Below are 15,627 nucleotides of genomic sequence, written 5' to 3'. Positions count from 1 at the left end.
CCGTAAAATTCAGAATAGAATTTAAAATCCTTCTCCTCACTTTTAAAGCTCTCAATGGTCAGGCTCCATCATATCTTAAATAGCTTATAGTACCTTATGTACCTACTAGAACACTGTGCTCCCAGCATTCAGGTCTACTTGTGGTTCCTAGTATCTCTAAAAGTAGAACAGGAGGCAGAGCCTTCAGCTATCAGGCTCCTCTCCTGTGGAACCATCTTCCAGATTTGGTCCGGGAGGCAGACACCCTCCCTACATTTAAGAGTAGGCTTAAAACATTCCTTTTTGATAAAGCTTATTGTTAGGGCTCTTAGCTTATGCTGCTATAGACTTAGACTGCCGGGGGACTCCCATGATGCACTGAGCTCCTCTCTCCTCCTCCCTCTCTCTCTCTATCCATCCATCTATATCCATTAACATTCATGTACTATTAATGCATTCAGTAACCTAAACTTCTTCCCCGGAGTTGTCTGTGCTTTCTGGTCTCACAGGCCTGTAGACGTCCAGATGACAGATTCCAGTCCAGGACCTTCTAGCTTCATTGTTGATTTTCATTGTGCTCCTCTCTACCCCAACCGGTTGAGGCAGATGTTCTCCCACTCTGAGTGGGTGAGTCTTGCCACTGTTGCTCATGTGGGAATGTTGGGTCTCTTTAAAGTTAAAACCTGAAGAGTTCAGTTTAGAACCTGCTCTATGTGTAAAGTGCCTTGCGCTATACAAATAAAGATTGATTGAGATTGACTGATGTGTCATGTAGATTGTATCTGGCATCAAATACCATCTGGATGTTGATATAGCACTATTATACTGGTCAATCCAGTGATGGACATGAAATCAGCTTTATTTATTTATTACATTTAGTGATTATTTAGTGTACAATTAAACAAATCAGGCTTTGAAGAACTGTTTTTTTTCTGTCAAATGGCTGAGATGCTTCAAGTTAGTCAGCCCTACAAACTTCATTTTTCAAAAGTCTCATTAGTGAAGAGTTGTGGAAATTGTAATTTTTGAAATGACCTGATATGATCTTTATTAATTCAGCTGCAATCTTAATGTGGTTTTAAAAGTTTGGTCACTGTCATCATAGGCCCCACGGCTGAAGGGGTAAGAAGTATTACTGAAGGTAATGTGGAGATTTAGCTCCTTACAAATGGAGCTAAGTTACTTTTCTAGTTTACCTATGTACTGTGTAGAACATTTAGATGAAGTGTTTGGTCTCATAAGCTCAGCAGACAACATACTGCTGAGCTTCATAACATCCTGATTTTATCAGGAAAGTAACACCTTCATTCCCATCACGTGTCTTTATCAAAGGTCCAGTTACTTAAAAATGTGACTCTACAGGATATTACTTCATAATATCAACTCTTCTCAGTCTTCTACAATTGAAAATTGGTTACATCAAAACTTTGTAAGTTTGTCACTTCTAAAACTCTCCTGGTTGTGTGGCCATTTACATACAATCCCTCAGGTCGTCTCCATTCCCTGCCTCTATCACCATATATAATTCTACATAATCTAATACTTCATGATGACCTGACTGATTTTGAATGCACTAAACATGTTCTAGTGACATTAGAAACAGAAGCAGATCACTGGAGGTTACTACAAACAGGCTCTCCACACACTATCAACAACATCAACATAATGAGAGGATGGAGAGTGTGTGTGCTGAAGCCTGTTGTCTGGTCTGCTGTGTACATTGATCATAACTCTATAGCTCAAACAGTGAAAATGAAACACAAATAAAGGGAAGAATACAGACTAGGTTAAAAGATTGTGACACTGAAACAATCAAGATGAACAAAATGATTTGGGCTAGTAAGACTTACAATCCCCATCAAGGCACACTACAACCAAATACCTATTTCAAATAGTCTCTACTGTGACTTAAAAAATACATCTGCCAGTGATACCACCTTAAAGCTTCAACTTCATAAAACAAAGGTCAACACATGTGTTGCAATGCTTGGAGGATGCAGTGTCAGTGGTGACAGACAGCTGTGTGTTACCAGGGGCAGCCAAGGCTTCATTTAACAACAAAGGGACAGGAAATAGATCTTTGTGGCTACCAGTTGGTGGAGCTGGTGGGAACTTTGATATGGCTGCAGAGTGTGAGCTATTAGTCACACTATGGGAGGACTCTATATGTATATATGTGTGTGTGTGTGTGTGTATGTATTTATGCTGAGTTTGGACATTCGCTCCATCATTTAAGACTGTTTTTATATGTCTGTGTGCATGCAGAAATGTGTGTATGTTGGGATGTCCGCTGTGAGCTAGTATTCTGCAGTTAGAGCTCCTCAGCCATCTGCAGCAGAGAGTTGATAGCAGCGTCCTTGTCTCCCTGCTGTGCATCCAGCACAGTGCGGACCACCTCCTTGTCCAGGTTGGGGAACATGTCCTGTAGAGCCTTCAGGTCTTCCTCGCTGCACACTGGTCCCTGGCCACTAACAGCTGGCATGGTTGCTGGCACTGCCATGGGCACCAAGCCCTGGTTATAGACTGCAGGCACTCCTGGAAACACAAGACACACACTGCTGATGTAAGAACCAGCTTTTATGTAGCAGATACAAGATTTTAAAAAATAAAAATGAACACAAACATCAGTGTTGTTCAGGATTTTTGTTATAAATGTGTAGTCTCCAAACCTAACCTAATCATCACACTTGTTGTCACAGGCTGGCTGTGTCTGTGTGTGTGTGTGTGTGTGTGTGTGTGTGTGTGTGTGTGTTTGTGTGTGACCTGCAATGGGCACATATCCTACTCCTTGCTGATACACAGAAGGCATCAGGACCACAGGCTGAGGCATCATCCCTGCTGGTAAGGACTGGCACAAAGACACAGGAACAGGAACAGGATTAGACTGGCTGATCAGAGGCAGTGTACAGACTGACTCTCCTCTGAGGTTTGTTGTATCTGTATGTTTTTTTTTTTTGTTTTTTTTTAAAAACACACAATATCAAAATTTACAACCAAGACAGGATACAAGATCAGAGGAGTATTAAAAATCAGACAATATACTCGGGTAAAATAAAGACTAGGCAAAAAGGGAAATGGCTAATAAATAAATAAATACATACATAATTGTAATCTTTCATGGTGTTACTAGTAAAATATTTGGCATATATTGTCTCTCTGATGTGGATCATCGCATTGGTATTCTCCTTGTTTTATAGCTCTAACTATTTGATGTGCACTGTGTGCGTGTCAAGTTGATGGTGGTAATCTCACTTTAGTCTGTCCTGTTAGCAGGACTTTTTTTAAAATAACTAAATATTGCTCTGTAGAAATGATGTTCATGTCGAAGGTTTTGTCTTGTAGCACAGCAAGTTGTTCAGAACCTGAGAAGTTGTGGTTGTAGCCTAAGTTAGCTTTTTCTGCCAAACTTTTTCAGTTGGAGGAGAATAGCTATTGAACAATAATTCATTTTAATGGCAAAAAACTGACACATAACATAAACTTGACTGTAAAAGTAAAAGAAATGTAAAAAGTATAATGTTGGACTGTTAATGTATATGCTACTAGAGCTGTATGTTTACAGGTTATGGAGAGAAACTGTGAGGAGTCTGCTCCTACCATCTCTACACTCCACCTGTCAAAGTGGGACAAAATACAACTTTGTCATCCTCATCCATTAATGCAGTCCAGTGACATTACATAATTAGCAGTATAGTTCAAATCTACCTGAACCTGATCAGGGGTTCAGGCAGGTTCAGGCAGGTATAATCAGCTACACTTATAAAGATAAATTAAACATTAAACATGTATGTATCTTAATTGGACCTTAAGATAGAATATGGTAAATATTCTATCTTAAGGTCCAATTTAAAATCACATTTAATTATCAACTCTACAATCAGGAGTAATGCCAAAATGTTTTAGGTGCATTATTAATAGTTTTGCTTTATTAAAATGCACATCCATCCATTTCAGTCTTTTTGATGGGGTTTGTGTACGTGTACTCACAGCAAAGGACATCACCAGGTTGATCATGCCCTCCTTGTCGTCGCCCTGTCTGCCACTGAGGCTAAACCACTCATCCACCACACTGCCCTCCCTCAAGCCTTCAGGGATAGTGACATGTGTCCATGCTATCCTGTCATCCATGGAGAATGCTCTCTGGAAGGCATATCAGCAGAAACACACAGACACAGAAAACATGCTCATTGAATCACTACATACACACATGCAATAATGAAGACGACTAAACTGATCTGACATGAGGCTGCTGCTCCCTCATTAGATGTAGTTCAGAGTTGAACACCAGTTCTAAGGATATGGCTGGTCATTATCTACATGTTTCTTATTGTATTGTATTGTTTTGTTTTTAACATGTTTCAACATTAAATATTGGGCAAATGTACACATATATAGGATATCACTTTTCCCACATTTCTTCTTTTCTTCCAAGCAACATCAGTCCCCACATACATACATATTTAGAAGTTCAAATGATCCACAGGTCTATGGCCAGTGTAACCTCTCCCACCTCCTCACCTCATCAAAGATCTCCAGGTAGAAGGAGTCCACGCCAGGAGGAATGGTACACTGGATCACCTTGTTCCAGCGTGGGTTCTTGGCTCCATTGTGAGCGGTTGGGGTCTCGTAGACTGCATAGCCCAGTCGGATCCTACAGTATGGATCCATGCGGGTCATGCCATAGTTTTTGGCCAGCTTGGCCTGTGCAGCAAAAAACAAACAGGACAGCTTCAGTAAGGTGATACACTGAAGATCAGCTGACCTGTGACTTCCGTGTATTTAGTGGGTGGTGGTATACATTTGATGATGATGATTTAAAATATGGAACCAGCAGTCTACATTTTTATGCTATTCTACATCATTTCTGTTCGGAATGGACTTCATTTACATGCACACATTAAAAACTCATAGCATGGCATGCTATATACACATGGCCATTACAACTTTTCTATTGTGACTGGAAGGTGGGGATTAACTTTTGGTAACCTGACAGGAGACTAGACACTTGTTTCTTTGCAACAGTGGGATGTAGCTAAGGATCAAGGAGCTAGCATTACTTTTGTAATAATTAGGTGATTATTAACATTAGCTGCAATGCAGCTGTGGCTGGCCTGCTTGCCTAAGGGATAATTGCACCAGAAGGAAGAGAGTGCTTACAACAACAATAAAATAACAACTATACAGAAATGAAAGACATGTGGTCAAATTAAGAGAGAGAGCTGGTAGGTTAAGAGACATTTAAATCTAATGTACTTTATCTCACACACACACACACACACACACACACAATATTATTATTATTAATAATGATAAGAAGGAGAAGAAGAAGAAGAAGAAGAAGAAGAAGACAGTGTAAAGTGAGGTAGTGGTTCAGGTTAAGTGGGGTATGCAGTTCTAAATAAATGATGTCTGGAGAAAGTGAGTTCCAGAGTCGGGGGGGCAGAGTGGCTGAAAGCACTGTTCCCCATGGTAACGAGCCGGGAGGGTGGGGGGGCAGAGAGGTGGATGGAGGAGGTAGATCTGAGGGGACCCAAAGTCTCTCAATAAAGTCTAGGCTTGACTGATTAACTGATTCCCCATTTCAAACAGGAATCCTGAAGGCTATGAAATATATTTTATTGCATTAAAGCTGCAGTTGGTAACTTTGAGGAGAGAGAGGACTTAGCATCAAATTTGAAGAAGTACAACTATCAGATCCCTCCCCCTCCCTCTCCGCTGCACTCCTGCCCTGCCTCCAAAGTCCCTCCCCCAGGGGAGGCTGACGTGCGCGCGATCGGTAATACATGAACTACACTCCACACAGCTAGATATAAAACGCTTTACAGTGACTTTCACATGGCTATACCTTACCTAGAAACTCAGAGACATGAGCTTAACCGAGCTGAGGAGGAAGGGGAGGGGGCTGTGTGTGAGAGCAGTGAGCAGTGATCGACAGCTGTCAGACACTCCATCAGACACAATCCTGGCTCTGATTGGTTCTTTTTTCCGGCTGCGGTGGATTTTTTTTTTTTACAGATTACTAGTTTCATGTAATGCTGTCTTTACATAGTGACAGTCTTAGAAAATATGACAAAAAGTTACTTTTATAAGACTTACCAACTGCAGCTTTAAAACACAACTGAATTAGGTTTTTAATTTGATTACATATGGCATTGTTACATGCGGGCCTAGGGGGGGCGTAACAGGCATTTTGTTAGTGGCCACGAGTGGACTTATACTCTTGAAATGTGTATGTTCCATGATTGTGATGGATGATGCAAAGGGATGTGAACTACCAGACAGGGAGGAGGAGGTGCTTTCTTTGACATACTCAGAATGTACAACTTTTTCTGGTTATTAGCCCTTAGTTTAACATGTTAGCCTGCTACAATGATCCTGTTCATTCTCACCAAGCTATCAAAGCTGGAGACTGTTGGTGGAGGTTAGCTTCAATGACAGTGTGCTCCTGTATTATTAAAAAAGTGAACATTAGAGGGTCACAACTCTAAGACCACAACATCAGCAGTACTATTAAAAAGGTACAGTTTAGGCCTGCTCTATGTAAAAAAATGCCTTGAGATAACTTTTGTTGTGATTTGATGGTATATAAATGAAACTGAATTTAATCAATAGCAGGTAGTAAGACAGTGTATCCTCTGGAGTATCTACACTTCCAGTGTTTGTTATTGTTGATTTAACAGTAACTAGAGTGATGATGATCCAATACATATATAATCCAGTCAATCATATCTCTGAAATACATTGTGTACTGTGTTCACCTGGACCACTGTGATGCTGAGTCGGCCAACAGTCCCTAGTGCGCCTCCATACTGCAGCTGCCTGGCTGCCTGAGCATCCAGCTGAACCTGCTGCTGCTGCTGGGTGGGAGTGATCCGCAGGAAGTCCTGGGGAAGTTCCCCAATATACACCTGCATCCACATAAATACATACAAATACAATATAACTCAAAGAAACATTTTTGCTGATTTAAAGAAAAGCTTTGGTATGGTCTGTTTGGATTTTACCTAAAAATGTTTATCATATTTTAAGGTCCATTAATTAGTAAGTGAGCATATGGTATCGGTTATTCTGCCTTTATTTGTGTCAGTATAGATTATACAGTTAATATGAAATTACAAAAATACAATGGTCTCCTGACTGAAAAATTGGACCAGAAATACAACTTATTCATTCTAATCTTGTGAAAATCATCAGGAGGAAATTATTCACCCTCATGATATGGATCATAGTTTCCAGCTTGTACAAGTCATGTGCGTGTGATCAACAGTGTCAACAACAGGCAAACACCGTACAGCAGACTGATAAGAGTATGACAGGTTTTCACTAATTATTATTACACATCACTAAACAAGGCAACATGATGGAGACTAGTTAAACTCCTACTACCAGCACCTAGCCTGGCAGACCAGCAGTGACCATCATTTTAACTTGACTGACCTTTAAACCATATATCTAAAACTATCAAATATGACATCATTTTACAATACCAATTTCTATATAACATAGTAGATGAGCAGACAAATATGTAGTAAAAGAGGTTTAAAAAACTACCCAAACTCAGTCAATTAAAATTAAAGTTATAAAAGACATTTTCTTAAAAAATTGACAAAAAAGCTGAATGTACACATTTTGTTGGTAGTTAGTGTATATTATCCTTGCATTGCATGGCGGTTTTCCAAAAGTAGAGTGCAGTTTACCAGAAAACCTTTACTTCTCAGCTTCATGGTGTTAGTGTTCATGTATGTATGCAAGTGTACAATACAGCAAGAGCTACTACGACAGGCAGTCAAGTGTATATACATGTAACCATTCATTTGTACTAACTATATATAGACATTCATCAGTGCTAGCTGAGGACTGCAGGGTTTAAGATTATTGTGTCTGCCAGCTGTCTTTCTTCTTATTCCAAACTATCATCTTCTGAGGTGATTACCATGACAACCAGTTCTCTCTACTCTCAGTTCTAACACGAGAAGGGGACGACACACGGACACACTACTAACACGGGGACGACGACACACTCTACTAACAAGGGAGGGGGGGTACACACTCACTACTCTAACAAAACGGGGGGGGGGGGGGGGGGGGGGCACACACTACTCATTTGTCATTAACGTTCATGTGAAGCTTCTTTCTCGTCACTGCTGATGAATCATGGGTTAACAGTGACTGTGTGTGTGCGTTACTTGGTTAAACTCAGAGAATACAAACTACAAACTAACCTGACGTAAACTCATGACATAACGTTTCCGTTCCAGACTGTTGTCTCGGTACATAACCTGAGGTGAGTGTGAGGGAAGCAGAGCGTGTATGCTGCACTTTCATGACTTCCATTAGAAATGTTGACAAACTCCAGCCAAGCTAACTCAGTACCGCTGAGCCTGTCAACCAGCTGCTAACACGTTACCTGTCCCCGCTGGGTGCTGATGGTGGTCGCCATGTTGCCTCTTCACAGTCTGTGTTGAGTTGAGATGATCGAGTGTTGTTTACCTGGAGACGTCCTGAACCTCTACAGATAAGATCAGTCCAGCTGTGCACCCCGACTCTCTGATTAGACTGTACCCGGAAGTGTCAAAAAAGATGGCTGCAGTGTCTATTTTTTTTAACGACAGCTGCATTAGCGCCCCCTGCTGTGTCGGAATGTGCAGCGCAGATTAATCCGGATCATTATTCCAATCTGTATGATAAACTCAAAGAAAAGTACTGCTCCACCCACTTGGCAGGTGTTTTTTCTCAGCTCTTCCTTCATACATTGTCTTTTTTTTAATCTTACTTATTACCCTGTATAATTACATGTTCTGAGTTTGAAGAAGTAGGACAAGCCCATAATGAGTTCTATAGTGTCACCTACTGGCAACAGGAAGTTATAAGGCCTATACTTTGACAAACTACTTCTAGCAGGTGAATTTTGGTCAGCTAAATTGTAAGACATTGATGATGCTAAATAGTGAAGCTTTTGAGTTTTCATCAAAAGCCGTTGCCATGGTTTCATTATTCTGCATGAAATCCAAAGCTGTTTTTGAGGGACGAGGGATGCTTGAAAACTCACAAAACTTTGCACAAGCATCCGAAGTGGTGGAACTTGATATCTAACATGGGTCTTGGGTTAGGGTTGGGGTTAGGGTTAGGGTCTTGGGCTTGAGTGTGGCAAAATGGCTCGAAGCTCACCCTAGAGAAATGAAAAAGTCCAAGTCCAAGTTTGAAATAGATGCATGAAATAATACATGTACTGTATCATGGCCCAATGCACAAAAAGCCTTTTTGAACCATACGTCCAACAGGAAGTCAGCCATTTTGGATTTATTTCACATTTGCAGGAGTTGTATTATAACAAACTCATTTCACATATTTCACTCATTTACACAGTGCCACATAATCCTGACAATTCAAAGGTGTCAAATTACTACTACAAAACTGCTGCTCCTTCTGATATGTCAAGTGTGAGGTTCAGAGCTGGTTGCAGCTTTAATTTTAATTTCAGATGTGTCCTTTTCTGTAATTGCTACTTCTCCTTCAGATTCTAAAACTGCATTCTCCTATTCCCTTTTCTTACCCCAAAATTTCTTAATCAAATCCACACATTTCCCATTGGAGTTTTTTGGAGACTCTCATTACACTATCTTTGTCATCTTCCCTCTCTTTGCTTATCCCATTGTTTTCATCACCACTGCCTTGGCTTTTATGGCCACTAAATTGTCATAATTATGTGTATTTTCATTCTCCAATCAGACGCTTATCTCAGAGTGAACATCATCAGAGTTGACTGAACTTCAGAATTAGCTGCTCTGGTACCCAAAACTCTGTCGGGGGTCTTTCTGGAATAGACCCCCGATGACCCCAACATGTTTTTTTTTTGTTGGGGGGGGGGGTGAGGTTACATAAATAATTAAATATATACATATACATATATAGTGTATTTTTTGAGGAACCATTCATTTGTTAATGATATCTAGCTATTTAATTGTTGTTTTTCCATTCCATCCTTGGTAATAATAGCATTTTCTTTTGCAATGATTATGACATACATTATCATTGTATATATACAATGTGACAGTCTCATCCTCTATGGTGGGGATACTGGCTTCGAGGAAATGGAACTGCCCACTCAGTGCTAATTCCCTCGTATTTTATTATATCTAATGTAGATACTGTGGAGTATTGCATGGTGACTGGCAGTACCAATCTTCCAAAATACAAAGCAAACCACATAGTTGGAGTTCTGACAGAAAACACAGGGATTAAGAAGGTTTCTCAAACATTTTATTTGCACAGAAACCAACCAACCAACCAAGCAAAAGGGATCACATCGTCAGCTCACAGTTGAAATGTCAGCTGGACTCCAGTCCAGCTGACATTTCTCATTGGTACAGACAGCAAAGGTTCAAACCTTAAAAACAATCCAAACACTGGAGACACAGTTCCCACCCCAAAGAAAAAAAAAAACTAACTGGGGGTTTTGTCCATTAAGTGATTTAGCCACATCTCACATCAAGATCACAACAATGTAATAATTAACAACAAAAAAAACAAAACAAAAATTGCATTTACTTCAATGCAATGCAGCAAAAGGCAACTTCACAGAAATATTTCAAAAGGCCTCATCATGTCATGTTCTGTATGTAAGAATGGGGAGTTTGGTCTGAGTTTTATACCTTTAAACTGTTTCAGTTTCAGTGAGCAGGAGGATAGTTGTTGTAGCAAAATAGAAAATATGTTTATTCAAAAGTAAACACTGTCACCCAAATTCTATCAGGAGTCTAACTCCTCATGTCATCTGTGAAAGGAGAGGAACACACTTTACTCCACTTTGTCATTAATACATCATTCATTTAGCCTCGCTGTCATACCTTCAGATTCATGTGTGAAAGGCAGAGTGCTTCACCTCATATTAACTATTCATCTTTGATGACAAAACTGAAGGACCATATCAGTGGTTATATCTGTTTTAATATTTTTGTTTTGTTTTATTACAAATCTGGTCTTCTTAATTAGTACTAATCATTTTCCAAAGCTGTAAAAAGATGTTTAGATTTTTAAATATATTTCTATGGAAGCCAGGAAGAAACACAGAGGAAGATATAAATCAGAGGAAGATCTAAATCAGAGGATTAAAAAAACCCTCGACATAAAGATCAATACACTTCCAAGTCATCTAGGGATCAGCAATGGAGCAGTTTATAGGGTAACTAAAATAGGAAGCATTCCACATGCAAAAAAGAGGATTCAGGCCTTCAAAAGAAACTATTTTTAGATTTAAAAATGAATAAAAAAAGTGGGAAAACTGTGATGTTGTAATTAAACTCCACACTGTCTAAATGAAAATGACAATACTAGTACAATATGCGTACTTTAACCATAAAGCCTGGATATGATGAACTGACAAAATTGAGTCTAATTATGACTCAGTTCCTCTATGAATGTTAATGCATAAATCATGTGAAATACTGACTGACATGTACTAAATCCATGCTGTCACTTCCTCTGTAGCTGTGTAATAAAAACTCATCTATGCATTGTATTTTGTATATAACTGACGGCTAATTTTATATTCAAGACCAACTGATTAGAAACAAGACTCAAAGACAGGTCTGGAAAGGTGCAATATGAATACATTTACTTACTTACTTACTTGGTTCTAGAGAATTCTTCCATTGTATTTGCATAACATTTTAACACTGACTGATGTTTGGACAATGGACAATTTTCTGAAATGAACCCACAAAGCCGACTGATGTTATATTCAACATTCGACATAACACCCACAATTCTAGTCTGTGTTTTTACAACAATTTAATTGGATTATTTCAATAATTTATTTAACCTCTCAATTCGTTTTTTTGTTTCTTTAAGTGGCATTAGGTCCAAAAAAGAGATAACTGTATCCTGTATGTTCACCTGAAGAGCCATGACCAATACTGCTTGCTGGGACTATATATAATTCTGTGATCATCATGTCACTATCACTCGTCGTTAAAATACAAGAATGTTGAGTTGATATGAAGACCCGGTTCATGCTTTTCTAACACAAGTACTGGTAAAATAATGATTTGTGCAAAAGTCAAAATCCATTACACAGCATTATGATTACAATATTTCCCTCCATGTCCCTTCCTGGGCTCCACAGCATGTAGAGTCAACATGACATGCTTTAGTTATGCAACCAACCAATGAACATCATGGCTGTGCTGAATATGTTTGCACTGCATTACTAAACAACATATCTCACACAACCATTACATCAGACAGGATGGATGAGCCAAGTCAAAGAAGTTTCAAGTATCTCCACATTGATTTTCATAAGGAATGAAAAGGACTTTAGAAAATTAGTAGTAATGAAATATACACCATTTACAATAAAGTGATCAAACCTGGTATCAAACCTTTTCTCTTCATTTTGGTATAGACTAAATGTATGTTGAAAACGCTCTGATTCATAGTCATGGATAATTTCCTTTTTACAGTTACTGATTTGAATCATACTTCTGCCAGTGTTAGACTGCATTTTATTTCCTGTAAGTGCTGGCATGGCTGTTTACATTTGAAAACTCTGGTTTCTTTTGTTCTGTGAGAAAATGATTTGTGGGAGAACATGTTTATGCAGTATCATTTTTAATTGCTACTGAAACAATGTTATGGTCCTTCAAGTATGTATTTAGAGAATATTCTAAGTCTTTATTTCAACAGGTCCTAAACATTCAAACTACATTTGAGTTTAGTTGATTAATATTCATTGTACTGTATGTTGTAGTGTTGCCTGTAGACAATATCACATTTTTGCATGTTTATCTGACCTGCTGTCTGACTAAAAGAATACAGATTTATTGATTTTTCTTCTCCATTTTCCCTTTAATTACTACCAGGTTACACAAGTCATACACAGTTACATTACAGTTCCTTTCTATGAGACTGTAAGACACTATGTGACCTGCAAAATAAAGTTGCATTGAATATTCAAGCAGGATGAGATGATCAGTGAATGATAGCTTTTGACTTTTTAACTTAATGGCCTCACACTGGTTAGCCACAACATTGTTCCACTGGTCAGGGAAACAGACAGACTACAGGTTACATTAGTGGGCTGAAAGGTCTCAATGATTACACACTAACAGATACAGTACACACACCACTGCTTTTGAGTAGGCACTTGTGTTTGATACTGGTGTGTGTGAACACTCTGGGTCTGCATAGTTCCACACAAAACAACTCATTTAAAGTCTCAACCAGTCAACCTGACGTCAAGCCTCAGTCAGTTCTTCAGTAAAACCTGCTGTACACGATGCCACCTGTCACACCAATCAACCCTGCTGCTACGACTCATCTGACCAGTGAAGCAAATGCACTGGAAGAGGAAAATACTGATTGAGCAAAACATTTGGCACCAGTTTATTCATCATTTTAAACTCAATACAACTAGATCACATTTTGCCATGAATTTCAGTGCAGATAAAATAAAAAAAACATGCATACTAAATATACTTTTGTGACAAAACAAGCCTCTCCTCTGTGGAGTTTGTGGCTGATTCTCCACATAAAAAAGAGCAAAAACAGCATCATGTGCTTGTGGTGGTCAGCCAACAGGTTGATATTAACAACTGATTAGTAAATATTACCTCCTCATAACATCACTCAAATAAGAACTCCCAATGATGAACTCTTAGTTAGCCTAGGATGAAATTACAAATGTCTAACAAAATGTGATCACTAATTTGCTCGAAAGGTTTTTTCTAACTTAGGAGACACACACCAGCACTCAAAAACATTGTCTAAAGACAGATTAGCTGCTTTCACACAAAAAACCACAACAAAACTGGAGGATGGGGCACTGGGAGGACTGCTCGACAACACAAGAGATAAAAACAAAGTTAAGGTCATACTCATGTCAAACTGATTTTGCAAAAATCTAGTGGTTACTGTATGCCAGTCAGTTCTAGAAAAATAGATTCTCTTTTATGCTTGTAATAATGTAACTTTTAAACATGTTCAGTGGCAGTCTTTCTAGTGCCCCTATTGGCAGCACAAAGGACTTATGGGAAACAACAGAACAAAACCTCCTGGTAATCAGTGTCAAACACAAGGTGAAATTGGAAGCATCAGAGAAGCGCAGAAGACAAGGACTGGACGATGAACTGTGACGCCACATCAACATGCTAGGGCAAACAGGAAGAGATCTAGAAACAACAAAAAGAAAAACACAACAGGGAGACAAACCTAGGTTAAACAGCAATGGAACACAAGACAGGAGAGAGAAAAGAAACCAAGAATGATTGACTACAGTCTAAACATTCAACAGTCAGTGTCAGGACAGAGTGAGGATGAGCCACATGCTACCAGGGACTGAGGGGGGTGGTTGACAGCAGCAGAGCAACATACACATATGACAGCCTAAATAATCTGCAACATAAAGTCAGTAACATGCAGGTCAGAGCTTCAATCCACCACACTATCTACACACAATAAACACACATGAAGGCCAGATTGTGTCATTACAATGATCTCATCTGTTCTTATTATTACTTATTAGAATGGCTTAACTGACATTTACATGGTGCGATAAACAGACTAAGAATGAAAAGTAAAAGGAAATCAAACGGTCCATACTACATCTCACTTCAATCATCTGTTTACAGATAACTGAATCTGTCTAAAAGCTTTTTAAAGTACCGTACTGCTTATTTATCTCCCATTAACCACTGTCAATATCATGTGTCTGTGTTTTACATTTATGGGTTATGGGAAACTAATGGCTGCCTGGAACAGGATACATCTGAACATCAAAAACTATTTAGCATGTATTTGAAACTGGTCAATAATGTAAAGTCTACATGATTTGTGGTTAGACGTTACTTTTATCTTCATGTAGACATACATGTTATCATATTCCTGTCAAGGATAAATCTAGTAATATCCTACATGTAGTCAACTAGTTCTGTCAGTAAACCCTCAGGTCTGACACAACAACCTGATTTGACGTTTTATTTTGAATATCCCAACAAAGCCGCAAATCTCTGAAACTATGTAAGAGCTATAAAAGTATATTAAAGGTATAATATGCAGGAACTGTCAGTTGGTGTTTGTAAACACACAGCAGTTTAAGCCAGAGAGCTTGCTGGAGAGTGAATGAAGGCCAAAGCTCTAAATCCTTATAATAACATTATCTTCTCATTGTTTCACCTCTGTGTATGTGTATGTTTGTGTGTATGTGTGACAGCAGAGAAGAGAAACGCACTAAATCAAATAAAAACAGATGTGATGTAACCTGGTCATGTGCTAACAGTCCTGACCACACACACTGTTATTGGCTGGGGGCTACACACACACTGCCCAAACGTCCTGAACACAGCTAAATAATCAATTACAGGCAGAGAGCAGCATCTTTGTGGATATATCATCAGTAATGATTGAGAGAGATTACTGTTATATGAGTCCGTACATTGTTTTTTAGGAAAATCCTGCATAGTATATCTTTAAATTATAGGTGATAGCTCATTTTGTGCTTTCATTAGATTTCAAATTAAAAAGTGGCCTTAAGTCATAACACAGCTGGAATAGCTGTCACACAAACGTCCCTGATGTATAATCTTGATTTTAGCTTTTGTCTACTACATACCAAGAAACATCTAACACAACATTTAGTAAATGGGGCGACGT

The 15,627-nt window shown here is 38.9% G+C and overlaps 2 protein-coding genes across 7 annotated transcripts in view; both read right to left on the bottom strand.

The window, feature by feature from the left end:
* Nucleotides 1–637: 637 nt before the first annotated feature.
* On the bottom strand, nt 638–8,547 carry tollip (toll interacting protein). Its single transcript, XM_053315772.1, has 6 exons — nt 8,387–8,547; nt 6,738–6,887; nt 4,498–4,680; nt 3,967–4,119; nt 2,743–2,827; nt 638–2,514 (listed from the first exon to the last, which is right to left on the bottom strand). Exons 1-6 carry the CDS (start codon nt 8,417–8,419, stop codon nt 2,291–2,293), a joined length of 828 nt encoding a protein of 275 aa, XP_053171747.1. The 5' UTR covers nt 8,420–8,547; the 3' UTR covers nt 638–2,290.
* Nucleotides 8,548–10,225: 1,678 nt separating this feature from the next.
* Nucleotides 10,226–15,627, bottom strand: part of celf1 (cugbp, Elav-like family member 1) — a 37,905-nt gene continuing 32,503 nt past the window's right edge. For all 6 annotated transcript variants that reach the window (XM_053315674.1, XM_053315707.1, XM_053315681.1 and 3 more), the window contains one exon: nt 10,226–14,147. The gene's annotated coding sequence lies outside the window, so the exon portion shown is untranslated. The remainder of the gene's footprint in view (nt 14,148–15,627) is intronic.

Source organism: Scomber japonicus, chromosome 1 (genome assembly GCF_027409825.1).
Source record: "Scomber japonicus isolate fScoJap1 chromosome 1, fScoJap1.pri, whole genome shotgun sequence".
In the NCBI taxonomy this organism is placed as follows: Eukaryota; Metazoa; Chordata; class Actinopteri; order Scombriformes; family Scombridae; genus Scomber; species Scomber japonicus.
Note: the sequence above shows the minus strand (reverse complement) of the source record. Positions and strands in the feature narration are given on the sequence as shown.